Source organism: Vicugna pacos, chromosome 18 (genome assembly GCF_048564905.1).
Source record: "Vicugna pacos chromosome 18, VicPac4, whole genome shotgun sequence".
In the NCBI taxonomy this organism is placed as follows: domain Eukaryota; kingdom Metazoa; phylum Chordata; class Mammalia; order Artiodactyla; family Camelidae; genus Vicugna; species Vicugna pacos.
Window position 1 is genome coordinate 45,153,313 of NC_133004.1, and position 18,567 is coordinate 45,171,879.

General features: G+C 47.3%; 1 protein-coding gene and 1 long non-coding RNA gene across 2 annotated transcripts in view; both read right to left on the reverse strand.

Annotated features, from left to right (window-relative positions):
* SDK1 (sidekick cell adhesion molecule 1) overlaps positions 1–10,582 on the reverse strand; it is a 719,511-nt gene extending 708,929 nt beyond the window's left edge. The window contains exon 1 of the mRNA XM_072943395.1: positions 10,029–10,582. Within this exon, the coding sequence (XP_072799496.1) occupies positions 10,029–10,275 (247 nt within the window). The 5' untranslated portion in view covers positions 10,276–10,582. The remainder of the gene's footprint in view (positions 1–10,028) is intronic.
* Positions 10,583–13,942: 3,360 nt separating this feature from the next.
* On the reverse strand, positions 13,943–15,130 carry LOC140686984 (uncharacterized). The gene is made up of 2 exons (XR_012060996.1): positions 14,951–15,130; positions 13,943–14,053 (listed from the first exon to the last, which is right to left on the reverse strand). It is a non-coding gene; the product is annotated as an uncharacterized lncRNA (long non-coding RNA).
* Positions 15,131–18,567: the final 3,437 nt, after the last annotated feature.

The window sequence follows — 18,567 nt, forward strand, 5'->3', positions numbered from 1 at the left end:
GTCTTTTCACAGATAAGACACCTTCGAGGTTTTACACAGGAGGACCTCAACTCCATCTTCCTTCTTTATGCAGACCTAAGGCCATGTTCCTTCATGAGACCTTCAGGACCAAGCTCTTGGGGTCTACACCCAGATCTGAAACCACCACAGGCCTTGAGCTCCCAATTATACGTTCACTTTGAATTCTTTCTTTACTTCTGGCTCTTGGGACTGCCTGGTTTATCAGACTCAGGAATGCCTTTGTTTGTCCTTGCTAGATTTTTGTCCGCAGTTTTGATGTGTCTGCAGCAAGGGTGGGAGTAGAAGTCCTCTGTATCAGCTCTGGCAGCAGTGTTGCTAGAAGCCTCCAGTAGTCACAAAATATGAAACTGTGAAATGATCACTTCAGAGAATTGTGATGATTACTTACCATTTTGCCAGATGACAACAGCCATTTTTTTTCAGCCTTGAGAACAGTTTTCAAATTGGAAAAAATAAATATTCCCAAGGCATTTTAAGATCATTTTGTCACTACACACTTCAAATGTCTTCATAGTTCTTTTCTTGCTTGAGAATTTTAACAGTGTGAGAAAAACACACCTGTTGACTCCATTTTCTCCCTACCCATCCATTCTATAATCAGCTTCAATCTGCTTCATAGTCCTACAACTTTAGTCCAATTATACTCAAGAAGATTAACATTTCCCACCTAATCAACAAATTCAATGGCCTTTTCTTGGTCCTCGTATTAAATTCACTCCCACCAACCCAACCTCTTCCTTCTTCAATTCATGCCACATTAATATTACTGTACTGTAGTCATGACAACTGTTCACACTGTTCGCACTTCCCATTCCTTCCTACAGTGGCTCATTAATACCTAGTATTATGAGAAAAGACAAAATGAATGAGGCATGATTCCTGTTCACAAATGTGTAAACAACAATACCACCGCCTAGCACTTACTGGATGCACATCGTATACTTGGTAAGGTGCTGAACACCTTATCTGTGATCATATCAACTGATCCTCACAGTAGCTGTGTGAAGTAGGTACAATTATGAAGTAGCTACAATTGTACAATTATACTTCAGGGGTGAGAAATAACACTTAAAGGTTAAGTAGCCACCCAAGGGAAGCACAGCAAGCTTTTACGAGTCAGCTTTATTTGATGCCAAGCCCATCCTCTTAAACAACATGCTATAGTGCCTATACAAATATTTATACCAAAAGCCAAAAACTCTCCTCTGATTGCAAAACTCGTATCTAAACACCATCTTAACAGCTCTGTCTGGATGCCTCAAAGGTACCTCCCATTAATACATTCAAAACCAAAATCACAGTCATACCGCCCAGACTGAGGTGGTCTAACCTCAGTGAATGACCGCCCTCATCAACCCGTCATGCAAGTCAGAAACCTGGACATCGCCTTAGACATACTCTCACTCACCCTCAATATCCAACCGAGTTCTGTCCCTGTGTGCCTACTTCTGCCCTCTCCATCTCCAACACTACCACCCTGGCCCAAGCTACTTCTTCCTCTTACCCCAACTGCTGATACAGTCGAACTCGTCTACAGTCATTCGTTCTGGTTTCTTCCAACCTATTTGAAATTTTGCAACCAAAATGCTTTTTTCTTCTCAAGATTATGCTTTTAAAATACAAACCTGACCATTCTACAAATTTCACAAGCAACAGGAATGCAAAGACTGGTGACAGCCGAGTTTCAGACACAAAGAGAAAGGCGATTTCAGCGAGAATCAGGAAGGACCTAAAAAAAAAAGAAAAGAAAGAAAGAAAGAGAGAGAGAGAGAAATCCATTCAGATGTTAAAAAGAGGAAAAAAAAGAAGAAGAAGAAGAAGAGGACCTGAGCACAGAAATGGAAGCAAACAGATGATGACAAAGAGGACAGCACCTGAGGGGTTCCCAATACTTGGCTCTCATTATTCCTGACCTGGAGCTGACTCCTTAGTTTGTTTCAAGGTATTATTCTTGTGTGATATCCCAAGATGTCGCCAATGAAATCCCTTTTTTCTTAAGCAGTTCAGACTGATTTTCTAGTTTGCAAACAAGAGTCTTATCTAAGAAAGAAAACACCCTCAGAAGAGCCAAAACAACACACTCAGAAAAAGGGGACATGCCTACAAGGTGAAAAATAAAACAAATTCCTCATAAAGTAAAAACACCTTTGGCCAGAAACTATATAAATATGTTCAATGTTTGTAAACTCGTGTGTCTCCTCCTTTTAAAGATGTTACATAAAATGCTGGAGGGTAAGAGCTATGTTTTCTTTTATGTTCTTCAAACCATCACAGCTATAGTAGAGCTAAATGCTAAATTTTAAAAATTAGTAGTAAAAGCACGACTGTACAAAAACATAAATCATAAAGTTGCATCCTTGGAAACCCACTCCCTCTGGGAACAGTTTATTCATGCGCTCGTGTAAATAAAATATCTTTTTTCTAGTAATAGTTTACCACTACTCTATTTCCTGGTTGTGATTTGCATTGTAAGGTATTATAAACTCACCCTGCTCATAGCTAAGAATTTTATATATTGCACAAGTACTCTGAAAAGCACTGTACCATGGAAGGGAAAAAAACAGCTATGGAAACTAGGGATTACATCGTATATAAACACTTTTTCTGTTGCCATCTGGTGGCTCATATACTAAATCAACATTGACACCCATTGTACAGAAAGGCTTGGTCCACAAAATCAAATCTCCTATTCTTTTTGCATCACATTTAACACCTGGGGGGAGGCAAGATAGAACTGACCTTCACTTTGAAAACAGTCCCTCTTTCATGAAAACACATACAAAATAAATTAAGGATCACACTAAAGAGAACAGCACACAGACACCTGTGGTTATGACCATCCTTATCTAAGTATGAGTAGGTTATACCTATGTGATATAAGCTATGCTATCCCTCCTCACCCCAAGGCTGTTTCCTAACTAGCCTCCTTGGGTTGGTAAAATTCTTAATAAAGGCCACTGATGGCCCCTAGTAGCCATACTCCTCTTCCAGTTGCCATAGTTACTCCTTAGTTGCCTTGCTATATTTTTCTTGGAAAGATCATTCATTTTGGTGAAAATCAAGCTTACGTATTTGAGAGTTTCCAAACGTCTCACAATAAAGAATCATGCCTAGAATACAGAGGAGCGTTCTGAAAGGGCGAAAAGGCAACAAAATACTGCACCAAAGGCTAAATTTGTCTGCATAATAATATGGGCCCAGGAGTCCAGCCCATTCTCTAAAGCCCATCTCTCCAAAGGCTGGCCTTGTCAGTTAAAACAGACACACAACAAAGCCAAAAACACTGCAGAAACTAGTCTTAGCCCTTGTTCAACAAGCTAACCTCCAAAGATCAGTATGGTAGTACATTTACTTGACTGATGTATTTGTTATCAAGAAATTGGATTATTTAATTGATAGCTGTTATCTTCACTAAACACTGTCTATATATCACCAGAGTGCCAGCTAAGCCTGTTAAAGTGAAAACTAATTGTTGTGTTAATTTTGAGGGCCTTCTGATTTACTCAAAGTCCCTAATGAAGACAATTACCCAACATAACATTAGGATGCACCCAGAAACATCAACAGACATCATCTACTAATCTCTTTAATTACTGATGGTCACTGTCCAGTAAACATTCTTGTATTACTAATTCATATCTTTTTAAATTTCTCACTGCATTAATTACCTCCCTAGATTTCAATTAGTCTTGCCCTTTCTTCTTTCAGACATTTAAATAAATAAGCATCTAACATTTTAAAGAAATTTATTTCTCCAAATTCAAACTTACAGATAAATTAAGTCACTAATTCATCTTACAGAACCTAACACTTTGAGCATGAACCATTTGCAGGCTACAGTAAATATAGCATGTGTAAGACAGCAGCACCTAAGGAGAAATATTATATTGCATCTTAGTTGTCTTCGACATTGTAAATACCATGGCAAAAGTAAAATGAAGAGAATTCAATTTTAAGAGCTAAGACACATGGAGTTACAGAATCCCCAGATAGAAGACTCACCTAGAGAGTCTGGTGAGGGCAGAAAGGATATGACAAAATATAGAAGATCAAAGAATCAGAGCCGAGCAATTCTGAAGATCTAGTATAACCTCCAACTCTTACAGGTGAGAAAATCAACTCTGAGGCTAAAAGATCTGCTCACAGTGCAAGCTAGTTACAGAATGGAATGAAAATCAGGTCTACTGGCACTTGGCCCAATGCCTTTTCCATTCACCACATCCCTGTTTCTAGGAAAGCTTTATAAAAATATTCTCATTCCCACCGTACCCACAGGAGACCCTGGGGACAGGGGCCTGGAGGCAGGCTAAGGCAATGAAAGTCCGGTTTTAGAGCAGCCTGTCAGTAGGTCGGACCACCTAAATACCAGAACAGCAAACATATAAACAAGGGTTTCCTGAAGCAGTACTCCCAAAACATTTTTTTTGAGTAAAGGTAGATTTATTTAGAGAGATACATACTGTACAGAGTATAAGGCAAGAGAAAGTCCAGGAAAGAGGTGCGGGAACTGGGTGCTCAGGTTTAAGTAAAAGTAGATTCACACTCCATAGACAGAGTGCGGGCCGTCTCCAAAGGGGAGAGAGAGCGCCAAGCCCAAAACATTTTTAATTTTTGTATTTGAATACAGTAAGAATAGCATTAAAATAATGAAGCTGTAAGACTAATAATATATTTCTCCAAAACGTGTCTCAGGTATGGAATCAATAAGTGGCAGGTAAGTATCTGCCAAACTGTGACACACTCTTGCATTTCAGGGAATCGTTAAAAAACAGAAGACTAATTTCTATGTGCTACTGTTATAACAGGAAGTGCCATCTTCATAGTCCCAGCTGACAAAATATATTCTCTTGGGATCACAGGTACAAATGTTTATAATCTTTTTTATTGAAAGAAATTTCCAAATTGAGGGGGAGATTTAAGAAAATGCCTTATAGAAATGATGAGGTAAAATTACTATTACAATAAAAGAGACTACACATATTAAAATGCGCAGGTACAGTAGGTAAAAATACACCATCACTTACTAGGAGTATTTAACCAGATCATAAAACTTACATCAACGTCTTTAGTTGGTTTTTTTTTAAGATACTTCTACTTTAACTCCTCTTTATACTATACCTTTTCAACTTGATTTTCATTCCCCACCCTCAAGCTCTACTCAATTTTCACGGATTTGGACTTAACGCTCTGCTCTTACAACTACTGCTTTTCTTACCTCTTACAGAAATGTAAATCGTGATACAGTCAAAACCCAGCTCTGAGCTTTCAGTCTCTGTGTCTGTTCCATTCTCTACACGTAGTCAGTGGGTATTACTGGCTTCAGAGCTCGGGGATGCCTGGAGGAAGGCTCTGACTCTCCCAACAAAAACAAGGACTCTCAGGATGGACAGAATATAAAGACAACTGGTAGGTAGACTTTAACTACAGTATCTTGTTTGACTCCACTCAGTCACCCACTTAACTTGTCCCGACCGACTTTGTTTTACTCCAGTATTTGCGGACACAGGAAACTTCCAAGCTATGTATAATCCCAGTATGTAGCCAAACTTAACTGTAGTCAGATAAAACACATGCTAACAAAAATCAGTACCTTAAAAACCCCACCTCTTACTTTCATTTTAAGGACTTAAATGCATTTACTTGAGTGAGGATAAAATAATTTTTCAAGTGTCCTTCAAAGAAATGGTTAGTACGCTCCCAGTGGTCAATTCTGGAGGGAACAAATCTGCCAATCGACTGCCACAACCCCATTCTCAGCTGGAATTTGACATTTACATTGTAAGAGGAAAAACAAATTCTTTGGAAAGAAAAACACCAAAATGGCAAGTCATGTTATTATGGGAGAGGGATAGGTACACGCAGGGGGTTATGCATATTCTTCTTTATTTTGTTTACTGTAATTTTTACTATTTTACTGTAACAGTAAATATGGTAACCTGAACCTTGAGGTCCTGTTACTGAACACAGTGTGTGGAGAGCATCGGCCGCCGTCATCCCCTCGGTGTGGATCAGACGGCTTCCTCCCCCGCCCCCCACAGAGAGCACAGGCTGCGCGGGAGACGCCCCACCCATGGGTTACGAACGCAGCCTGTGGATCAGGCAGCCAGCTTTCCAGTCTGGCTGCACTAGTCCTGAGACCTTAAGTAAATCAGTGAACAGCTTGGCACCTCAGTTTCCTCACAGGTAAAATGAGTACAAAGGGCCACCTGCCTCCCAGGGCTGCCATGAAGAGGAAATTGGGCCTGCCTGTAAAGCACTTAGCGCCTGGCACACAGGGCTCAGTACAGGTGAGGTGCAGTGGCCACACAGACTGCACAGAGGGTGACAATCACTCATCACTGGATTTACAAAACAGTTACCAACCAAGTGGCCAGCCGCCATCTGTTGAACACGTAGGGGTCTAATAAAACTTAATCAGTAAGTACCTGAGCGAGTACTAAGTGTAGCACTCGCTGTGAAGACTCTAGTGAAGCACGCAGCCTGAACTCAAGCTCCAGTGGAAACTCAAATTACAAAGATTTGAGGAGAAGGGGGCCGGGGGTAAGAGGAACAAGGGAAACAAATCACTTCCAGGGGAACAGGAAGCACCAAGTGCCCAAAAGGAAGCTAGATTTGTATTAAACCCAGTTAGCACTGTTTTGAGATTTCTCCAGCAAACCAGTGGCGGAGAAGCCTAATTAGCAGGCCTCACTCAAGGCTCAGATTGGCCCAAGAAAAAGGGTCCAGGTAGGAGTCCAGGTTACAGCAAGTCAGGCTAAGAATGACAGGGAACTGGGTGAAATTATGGGTTTGGCCAACAAAGATAAAACCGTAACAGATATACAAGAATCACCCGTGGAGTTTTAAAAGCCTCCAAACACCCTCCAGGTTGGAGGTGGAGCCCAGATTAGTGTATTTGTAAATTGCTCTGGTGATTCTGATGCAAACCCCAGAAGAGCACAAAGCAGGAGCTTGACACTGTCAGTAGGAATAAACAGAATGAGTGACTAAAAAGCTAATTAAGTCTGGAAGAAATTTCAAACTTTGAAATCATGAACATGGAACAAGTGAAAACCAGCTGAAAGTGCAGAGAGCTCACTGGAACTGGGAAGGTAAGGGGACACACAGACTATAGAACAACAAGGCTGGACCAAAACAAAGTTAAAAGAAAAATCAAGTCATGTGATCTCATTATAAAAGATTACAGCAATGGTTCTCAAACTTGGCTGAACACTGGAACCACCTGAGGAGTTTTTAAATCTCCTGATGCTCAGGTCAAACCACAAGTCAATTAAAACAAACTCTGGAATTGAGATCCAGGCCTCAGTATTGTTTAAAGCTCCCAGGTGATTCCAGCGCGCAAACAAGTTCAAGAAACACAGGGTAAGAGAGGTTCCAGGAAATCAGCAGGCAAAGAGGGATGTGGAAAAACAAGGCAGTCCAAGTTAGTGGTTCTTAAGCTCTGGGGTGTATCAGAATCCCCTGGAAGCAAGCTCATTTCTTCAATGTGGCTCGCTGAAGAACAAAAGGAGCTGGCCCTGGACAGGTTCACCAAATCCCCCAGACACACAACAAACTTCGAGAACCACGGGCCCCAGTGACTGGAAATCACTCACAAGGAGAAACTGAGAACTAAGAATGGTCCCAAAGTAGTAACTGAGAGGAGCATTCCTCTCCCTCTCCATCTGATGAATACAACCTTAACATGAGGCTGTGCTGAATATTACCAAGATCAAGAAGCCTGTCAAAGGTTCAGCAGTGAAAATAAGGCACCACAAATTTCACACATATGACACTTATGACCCTGCCATCCTCCATCTCAGAAGACATCCTTCTGAAACACTCAAGTCTTGCTCCCTGGTGGACCACATACCAAAAGCATGCATTGCCACCTGCCTTTCACAATTAAGAACACTTAGCTCTTTAGGAATCTAGAAAAGTCACAAACATACAACGATAAGCAAAGTAAGCAACTCAAATTCTCATTCCTATGTAGAAAGAAACCCCAGGACTATTTACCTTACATTTGGAAGATCTGAACCTGGTATTTCACATAATGGTCAATTATGCCCTCTGCTCATAACTTGGGCTATGTAACGCTATGTAACTTTTACTAGTCAACATTGCACTTTTTTCTCCCAAGAGATCAAGACCAAGCCTAACCACAAGAAACACCATTAGAAGAAAAACACTGAAAAGAAAAATTAGACATTGCTTCACCTAGCCACAAAGTAACATGCTACTTATGACCCGTTCCAACTTAGTTGTAAGCATTCCATTTAGAATGTTGCATTTTATCTGATAAGATTCAAGAGAATACATTCCCCTTGCATACCACCAACTCATCATCCCATCAGAAATCTGTACAGCAGCACCAGAATTTTCATTTTCAAGATACATGAGCTTTTGTCAAATGGTGACATCTCCCCTATAATATGAATTTTCAATGATATAAAAAATGATGGATATATTACACATTTCACAGAGCACAGAGAACAGAAACCTGTCAATGAATTTAAAATTTGTGACAACCTATTTGAAATTTTACACTAAAAGATCTGTACATTTTATAAACCATATAAATGTAAAATAGTTACCCACAATTTTTACTGGCCACTAGGAATAAAATAGTCCTCCCTAACAAAGTTTGTTGCCTTAGCATGTTTTTATTAGTTAATGTATTTTCATTAACATTACAGTTATACAAGCAACACACTCTGCAGCATTCAAACTGATAAAAGCTTGAAATTTGCATAATATACTTCAAAACAAAGCCAGATTTTTTTCCTCCACTGTTTGAACTTGTGCACAAATCTTTAAACGTGTCAGTGTACAGGGCTTACTAACTGCAAAGTGCAAGTCACTGTTTAAAAAAAAAACTTAATAAACACCGTTTCTATCTTAAAGGTCATCCCTAAGTGACTGAGATATCTTCATTTGAACCCAGCTTCTCTGGCAATCCACAGATCCCATTTTACAAAATGACTTCATAAATGCTTTTCTACCAAAGTCAGTCATTACGCAAAAAAGCACAAATAAGTGAAATGAAAATTTTCCAAGTAATGGAGGAGAGTTAAATTAACCAGAAACATGGCAATTTGTTTTCATGTTGCAAAACATGAAAGCGGGCATTTATGAAAGCCTGGGGGAGAGGGCGGGGAGGACCACAGTTTGGATAAATGAGGTTAAGATTAACTAAAGAACTGGGAGTTAGTTGTTTAGCTATGGGATGACAGGGTTGAGTTCAGACGTTTAAGGTGTGATTACACTGAAATCGGAACGTGCCGCCCCTCGCACATCACCTTCCCTGGCCCTGGACGCAGCTAATTCGAGTGCAGAGCTGGCCGCTGGGTGCACCTCCGCCCCTCACTGTGACAACGGTGTTCCACCCGGCTGGGGACACCGAAGCCGAGCCCCCTAAGCTGCCACAGCAGCGCAGGCAGAGCATGTCCCAGGCCCCCACCAAAGGCTGCGTTAAGACCGTTATTTCTGCCACTCGCTCGCTCGCTCGCTCGCTCGCACCTTTGCTCCTTTCCAGACAAGCAAACTTCAGGGAGAAGGGATGCTGAGCGGCACAGGGTCGCTGCCGGGCCCTCAGAACGTTCACGCAGATGCCGGGGGCAGCGGGGCTCCGGAGAGACGCCGCCTCCCCTTCCGGGCGGTCAGCGGGTCTCGGCAGACGGGCAGCACCCACTTGGGGGTCGGCACCGTCTTCCCCACGCAAGCCCCGGGAGGGGCGGGGGACGAAGCCTTGGGGCGACGCCGCGCGCCCCGAAAGTTCTGCTCCATCAACCGCCGGGCACCCCCCGCGGGCGGGCCCGGGCCTGCGGGGGCCTGGGACGGGGCTGGGACAGGCGGCCCCAGGTGACCGGCACCTGGTACCTGGCGGAGTCGGACGGACGCCCGCCGCCCGGCCGGGAGCCGAGCGGCGGGCTCGCAACTCGGAGGCTCGGGGACTCGGAGCGGCCCCCGGGCGCGGCCCCGCGGCCCGCCCCGCTCCCCGGCCCGCGCCCGCGCCCCGCGCCTACCTTGAGCCAGCGCCCGGAGCAAGTGCAGCTGGAGCGCCGCGAGCGCCCACCATCCACGCCGCCGGCCCGCGCTCAACTTTGTCGCCGGCCGCCCGCCGCGCTCCCCCGCGTCCTCGCCGGGGCTCCCGGGCGCCGCGCGGGCTCCCCGGGGCCGCCGCCGCCGCCGCTCGGGGCCGGGCAGGGACCCCCGCGGCCGCCCCGGGCCCGCAGCGCCGCCGCCGGCCGCCAGCCGGGCGCCCCGGGCCATGCCGAGGAGCCGCCGCCCCCGGCCCCGGCCTCGGGCCCCGCGAGCGGGACGGCGGGCGGTGGCCTCCCCGCCGGGCGGCTGAGTGCGGGGGGCGGCGGGCGCTGAGGGGCGCGGCGGGGGAGAAGTTGTCAGCGGGGAAATTCCTGTTACGGCAGCCCCTCGGCCGGAGCGCCTGGGCCGCGCGGCGTCTCGCGAAGGGTCCGGCGGGCGCTGAGGAGCCGCCGCCGCCGCCGCCGCCCCCGCCCGGTGCTGAGGAGAAAGTGCGCCCGCCCGCGCGCCGCCGCTCGCCCTCCGCCGCCGCCGCCGCCGCCGCGCCCCATTCACAGCCCGGCCGCACGCGCCGCCCGCCCGCGCCCGCCGCCGCCGCTGATTGGCCGAGGGGAGGCGGCTCGCAGGCCCCCACGGCCCGCCCCCACGCCCTCGCCTGTTTTCAAACTCGCCGCGCCCGCCCGCCTGGAATTTCGCGCCGGGCCCCGGGCTCGACTCCGGCGGCTTCCCGCGCCGGCTGCGCCCCCTAGGGACGCGCGGCGGGCACTGCAGGCCGGCGCCGGCTCGGCACGCGCGCCCCGGGCGCCTCCCGCGGGGGCGGCTCCGGCCATGCCAGGCCCCGCGGTGCGGGCGGGCAGGTGGGCTGGCGCGCGTGCGGCGGGGGCGGGGGGGCGCGGGCCGCGGCAGGTTGGCGCGCCGCTGGATGAGCCCCAGCCCGCCCTCCCCGCCGCCCGCGGGAGCCGCCCTCTCCCACCCGCGGGCGCTGTGTTCGGGTGGTTCCGCGCCAAGTTACCGGGACCGCAAACGAGAAACGCTCCATCGGGTTTTCAGTTCCCAGCAACAAAAAACACCTCTGGGCGCAGCCCCGCCGCCTGCTGAAAGGAGTGGACGCAGGCTTTGGAGGGGCGTCCAAGGTCATGGGTGGCCTGCGGGGATCACAGCGCCGGCGGCTTCTCACTGTGGGGTGGGCCGGTCTCCGCAAAGAGTCTCCTTGAGGGAAGGGTCCCTAAGGGGCGAGGGTCTCCTGGGGGAAGGGTTTTCTAGGGAAGAGTTTCCTAGGGAGAGGGTCTCTTGGAGGAAGGGTGTCAGGAGAAGGGTCCCCCAAGGAGGAGGGTCTCCTGGTGGGAAGAGTCCCCTGGCGTGGGGCCCGGAAGCCTGTGAAGGGGGGTGGGGCGCGGACTCTGGAGCAGAGCAGCATGTGGTAAGCATTAGCCGAGTTTATGGGGTGAACTAAGCGCTCTGGAGGCTGGGAGGCCAGCATTTTTGTGGGAGGAGGGCCTGGAAGGTGACACACAGTCTGATGCCTGGGGCATGTGATGATTGAGATCACGTAAGTGGTGACGGCGACTGGACAGGGCGTGCGCCTCACTCCGGGCAGCCCTGGATGTGGGTTTGTTGCTGCACCCTTTATGTCCCAGCCGGGAAGGACCCAGGCGGGAGAGGACAGCGGGTCCCTGTGGCCCGAGGTTCCTGAGTGGGAGCTAGCTCCCGCTTCCACAGCACCCACCGTGTCCTACCCAACCTCTATTAAGTCTTAACAATGACCCTGTGAAGGAAAGATGGGGAAACGGAGGACCAAGGACAGCGGCCAATCTGAGGAGGATTCTGAGCTAGACTGGACCTCAGGGCTTGCCTAACCCCCTTCCCACATCATGCAAGGAAGGTCAGGAAAAGTGAGATGCAACCCAAAACTGGCATGTTCTCTGAGAATAAACTGAAGTACCAATGTGCACTGACTCCAGAGCACCGCAGGACCCAGTGGGCCCGTGGTGGCCTAAGGACACGTGGATGGGGGGGGGGTCTGCTTTGACTTTCCATTGCAGCAGCCATGGGCCTCTTCTAACTTGCAGGGCTATGTGAGAGCCTAGCGGGGGAAACGAGAGACACCCACAGTGGGCTGGACACCCCCCGGGGGCCGGCCCTGTGCAGCAGTACCACTCCCACCTCCCCCACCTGCTGTGTGACAGGTGCTGTCGCTGGTGCAGACGGGGAAACAGGATGAAAGAGGTGAAACGGCTTCACCTGGGGGCGCCCCTGCTTTTCAGAGATGGGGGTGGGGCACGAGTGGATGTGGGTTTTGAGGTCTTAGCTCCACTCTTTCTAGTTATGAAATCTGAGCAAATTGCTGGCTCTATGTTCCCGTAAAAAGTCAGGAATAATTCCCATCTCACAGGGTTATTGCGAAGGAGTGAGATAATTCACACTCAATAAATGCTAGTTTCCCTTTCCTCATACCAACGTGTCATGAGGCAAACTGTCCTTCCTGTGCCCACCAGTGGAGTCCAGTCCGCATTTATCCTTTTCTTTTCATCTGGAAACGTACACCTCTTACTCACCTTGCAGATGGCAACCCCTGCCCATGCACTCTAACAGCACAGGCAACTTCTCAACGTCACGGCACTCAAAGAAAATGCCCGGAGCCTCACTGTTGTGATGTATTTTGCAGTTCCAAGGAGGCTTCATGGAAGCCAAGCCTGCAGACTGTAGGTTGCAGCAGAAGCAGACATCACTGCTACCCCAAACGGTCTGGAGACACCTCCGGGACATTTTTTATTCCAGTATCATCCTGGGTAAGAGAGGCCCTAATGGCATCTCATTTTACAGTTGAAGGAACCAAGCCAAGGACGTTTAATACACGCAAAGTAGCCGTGACAAAGCCAGAGCAGGAATCTAGCTCTCCTGAGTCCAATTCTAAGATTTTTTTTCCCACCAGACTGTGTTGCTTCTTACATGACCCATTAAATTACTGTCTCAGGGGATGTGTTTAGACTGTAGCTATTCTTTCATCATCATCATCATCATCATCATCATCATCATCATCATCATCATAATAATAATACAGAGAAACTCTTATAATGCTGAGGAGGGGAGGTAGCCAGCAGAGTGGGAATATTTCTGCCCAAAAGGGCCAATTAATCTCTCAGTTCAGTTTTATCCAGCTCAACAAGGTCTTAAGAAGCGAATATTTTATATGTGTTTTAAAATCCTTAGTCACATACGTATTCTAAAGGGCCATGAGGTGGAGGGATGTTACTCTATGAAAGCAGTCATTTTTCTAGAAAGAAAGAAAAGAAAGAAAGAAAGAAAGAAAGGAAGGAAGGAAGGAAGGAAGGAAGGAAGGAAGGAAGGAAGGAAGAAGAAAGGAAGTAAAGAAGGAAGGAAATGAAGGAAGGAAGGAAGGAAGGAAGGAAGGAAGGAAGGAAGGAAGGAAGAAGGAAGGAAGGAGGGAAGGAAGGAAGGAGGGAAGGAAGGAAGAAAGAAAGAAAAGGAAAGAGAAAGAAGGAAGAAAGAAAAAGAAAGAAAGAAAAGAAAGAAAGAAAGAAAAAAGAAAGAAAGAAAGGAAGAAAGGAAGAAAGAAAGAAAGAAAATGACCTATGGCTATCTCCTGTTTTCCAGATCAAGAAATTAGGGTTTTCTCTACTTACTTAGAGAAAGGGTTTTTGATACAAATGATAAATTTAAGTGGATTAGGACTACTGACTGAGGCCACCCATGTTTTCCACTTGTCAGAAACAAAACCCTTGCTCCTCCAGGAGTGCTCCAAGGGCCATCAGCCTCCCCTGGGAGCTGGGGAGAAATGCAGATCTCAGTCCCTTCCTGGACCTGCTGCATCAGGACCTCCAGTTTAACGAGATCTCCAGTTGATTCACACGTAAATTAAAGTTTTAGAATCACACCGTGTCCCTTAGGAGTGTAATAAACCTGGTGAATACAGCTCTCTCTTCTCTGTCTTCCTCCCTATATTCCTCCTCTGCTTCCTTCTGTCTTTTCTCTTCCCTCTTCTTTTGCCCTAAACAATCCATAAGATAAAAGGGAAGCTTTTTAAAATGACAGCATTATAATTTTACCTTTTATTTATAGGGAAAATATGCATCTTCCTACAACATCAATAGTCTCAACTGTATACAAATTAAAAACCAAAAACACCCTCTGGCACCATGGGGTGGGGAGGAGTCAAGAGGAACAAGCAACAAACTATCTGAATTTGCCTTTTATTAGTCAGTGTGAAAAAAAAACAGGTGAACAATTCCTATAGAAAGATGGGCAAAGCACCTGAACAGGCAAGTCTGGGAGATATACAAAGGGGAAAATCTGTAATTGAAGAGTGCCCAAAGAAACTGATCCAAGAAATGAAAAATTAAAGCAATAGGGCTTATAAAAATGTTAAAGGGCAGATAAAAGCAAGTGCTGATGAAAGTATGTGAAAACAGGTACTCACGTTATGGGTGGAAATATGAATTACACAGACTTTCTGTAGAGAAACCTGCAATCTGTCGCTAAACTTTAAATACAAATTGTCTTTGATCTAGCCATTCCACCTCACAAATACACAAATGTATGTTGAAGGTTGTGCGATGCAGCATTGGTAGCAATAGCAAAAAATGAAAAGCAACCTAAACACCGTTGACTGGGGAAAAAAATGCACAACCTAAAAGTTGAAAATTATGTTTTCTTCAGCAGATGCACTGAGGACTTAAGCCTGGGAGACAGCCTCTCAGATAGGGCTGAGGGACTGCTCAGGATATAGAGGAGTTCTTGCAAAAACAAAACAAAACAAAAAACAGGTAGCCAGAAGATCAAAAGATAATTGTTAATTTAAAAAAAAAAAACAGACATCTCAAGTTAATGAATTTAGCACTTATTCTATGTATGGGAAGACACAAGAGTCCATTCCTCTGATACACACCTTCACCATCTAGGACCAGTATCCAGTTTTCCTCCATCCCGAATCCCCTCAGGGGGCACCACTGCAGTGGCTGATGACTCGATGGCCAGAGCATCCTTTGTTTCCTGATATGGCAGGCAACTTTCTTCATCCACATGCCTATCCAGCAAGGTTCAGTACAATATGGCACATCCACACAAAAAAAAAACCCCATGTGACTGTTAAAAGAACAAAGCAGGGAAGCATAAATGCAGAAATGTCTGCTACATTCAGTTAAGTGTTTTCTTATAAAGCTGCAGAGCAAGTACATGTGGAATAATCCCTTTTATGTTCACTTTATTTTTTTTTCTGAGAGGATAGATGCCAAATTTTAATAAGTTCCCTTCAGGGGACATGGAATTATATTATTTTCCCTACTTTTAAAATGTTTAAATGTGAATATGTATTTCATAATAAAATAAGTAAATAAAGCTTATTTTTAAAAAGCAGATGGTAATAAGCCCCAGTCATTTCTTACCTAACTCTCATTAAGAAATGTCCCTCCTGGGTCCTCAGTGGTTCTTCTGAGAAAAATATTCCCCAATCCCATTAGAGGCCACGTTACAGCACGAGCTTCTCCGTGCCGGGACGGCGTGCCAGCCCACGTGCACATCACAGCGATGATTGTGGGGACGCCCTTGTATCTGCTTTCCGTGGACTTCTGATAGTTGTCTACCCTCTGGATGTCTCAGTGTCATTCTAAAATCCCCACCAGCTGCATATCCTACCCTCATCCTCGCCTTTGTCCCGTTGCCTAGCAACCCATTAACAAACAACCAGGTGTTGCCTTTGATCCCTCTGGGGTGTGTGCTTTGGTTACCTTAGAGCCTACCCAGTTTCTTGAGAATCTTTTCAGAGACTAAACCCTTATGAAATGTTCTTATTATGGAAGCTGCAAAAGAAGAGAGGTACCGGAAATGTATCAAGCCTCCAAAACCTTCTACCAGCCTTCTCTAAGACAGTTATCCTCCACCTTTCAGACACCTTCAAACGGTATGAAGCAGAAGTTCTTAATGTGTGGTCCCAGACCAGCATCGTTATCATCACCTGGCTGGAAATGCAAATTCTGGAGCATCTCCCCTAACTATACAGAATCAGAAACTCCAATCAGAATCTTGGGGGGTAAGCCCAGCGGGCCGGTTTAATAGGTCCTCCAGGTGATTCTGATGCATGGGCAAGTTGGAGACCCACTGGAAAGTAATCTTTCCATTCTTACTTCTCAACAAGTATTTATTCAACTCCTGATTTGTGCCAGCCCCAGCGTTAGGCAAGAGAGAAACAGCCAATTACGATAATTGTATGACAAGTGGAAGCACTTAAAGGAACATCTGAGAGAAGATCTCACAGCCTTGGGGAATCAGGGAAAGTCTTTCAGGGGAAGACCAGTCTCAGTGTGGACCTGAAGGATAAGTGGGAGTTGAATCAACAGCTGTGAGAAGAAGGAAGGAGGGCCTTCCAGGCAGGAGCATCACATGCAAAAGCCCAGGGTGGGAACTGCAGCTTGAGAGCAAGGCACATCTACTGAAGGTGGTTAACAGGGCAGCTACATAACCAGATGTTTTTAGAAACATCATTCAGGCCACGTGGGGTGGGCTGGAGTTGGGCAAGACTGGGAGCCAGGAGACCACTGCAGCAATTTAAATAGGAGTGACAGTTGGGATGGGCGAGATTAAGGAGCTATTTAGACAGGAGGATCCATACTTGAGAAAGGGAGGTGTCAAGGGTGACCCCTGTGTTCCGGCTTGGGCAGCTAGAAAACTGGCCATTTTGTTCCTGAAGAGAGCAAACACAGGTGAAGGGGCAGAAGCAGAGCGGGGAGGATGGAGAGACGCCTGCTTCAACTTTGAATCTCTCAGATCTGAGATTCTGTGGGACATCTGCCCACAGATAGGATCATTAGATATGCGGGTCTGGTGGGGGGCGGGTGTGACACTGACCAGGAGGGAGCAGAGACTGGGGAGAAGCAGGAGGGGATGGTGGTCCCGGGTGCTGGGGAGAGAGGTGGCCTCAGGGACTCCCCAAGGGCAAAGACAACAGTGTCCAGAAGCTCAGGACTGAACAGTGACCCCTGGGCTTGGTGACAAGGGTGTCCTCCCAGATCTGTGACAACCATTTCGGTGGAAGCCTGAGCCAGCCCCAGGTGGTAGAGGAGTGAGTGGGAGACAGAGGTGACATTTTCAAGAAGTTCAGTGCAAAGGGGACGGAAGATGAAGATTTGGGCTTGAGGGAAGTTTCTTTTCTGCAGAAAGGGGGACCCAGGAGGAAGGGTGGGTCATCAATAGCTCAGGGGCCCGAAGACCCCTGGGGGTGCCCTGGGAAGTAAAGCTTTGGCCTCAAACAGGGAGTGGGACATCCAGTCCACTGTAAAGGGCTTCAGGAAGAGGGGAAGGGAGCCCAGCTTAGCTGGCGGGTGGTCAGAGAAAGCTGAGGAAGAAGCAACTGGTATTTCCTTCTCCCTCTCTCTCATCACCCTCAACAGGGGACCTGGTTATTTAAGGGGGAGAGAGAGGAGGGGGATTGGCCGGCTTGAGAGTAGAGTGCAGAAGTTTTGAGATGTTTCCTTTGGAGACAGGGAGAGACTTCAGCAAGGGTTTCGACAGACATCCCTCCACCTGGTTTTCACATAAGCACTATATTTAACCCTCACAACAATCCCCGTGTCATAGGAAATGTGTCTTCGCACTTCACTGAGGCTCAGTAAACTTAAATCCTTCGCCCAGGGCACCCAGCCACTGAGAGGCAGAGCCAGGATTTGAACCTGTGACCTGATGCTGTTCCCCGCCTTGGGGGCCGGCAGGACAAATACTGTACAGACAGCAGCACGGAAACTCATCAGCGGGGATCTTAGGGCGCATCTTGTTTAAAAGAGGATGTTTCAAAAGAAAGCTCTCAAATCCCTTTGGGGACCAGGCGTGGAAGGGATGGAATCTCGGAGACGAAAGGGAGGGCTGGAGCTGATCTTAACACCTGTTAAGTCCAGTCGCCTGCCTGAGGCACTCGGCTCCTCTGTGTCAGTCATTCCATCTGGAGCGAGCTCTGCCCACCACCAGGCCCCCCTCGTGCTGACTGCAGTCAGCCCTTCTGCACTGCGCGCCCGCTGGTCCTCACTGGGCCCTCTGGAGCTGTGTTCACCTGTCACGGTGTCTCTCCCCCCAGGGCTGTGGTTCACTGTAGACAATAAATACTTGTTAGAGTAAATGGTGGGAGAAGCTCTGTGCTGAAAACTGTGAGAGCTGGATTTTAACCCAGTTCCATCATTCAGCAGCAGAATGGCTTTAGCTGTATCACAACCCCAGTTTCACTTCAGGATCATCATCCCAGAATGTGGTGTAAAGCAGTCACTTTACTCGGCTCACAGACTTCCGAGGGTCAGGGATTTAACCAGGACACAGCAGGGAAACGGCTGGGGACTGGAACCTCTTCACTCTGTGCCTGCCACCTGAGTTGGGGCTACTTGCAGGCTGGGCTGGGTTGGGGCTGTTAACCAGACTGCCCTCTCCAAATGACTTGGGCTTGCCCGTAACGCGGTGGCTGGGTTCCCAGGGGGAGCATCTGAGAGCGAGCGTCTGGAAGCTGCATGGCCTCTCACGGCCTAGGCT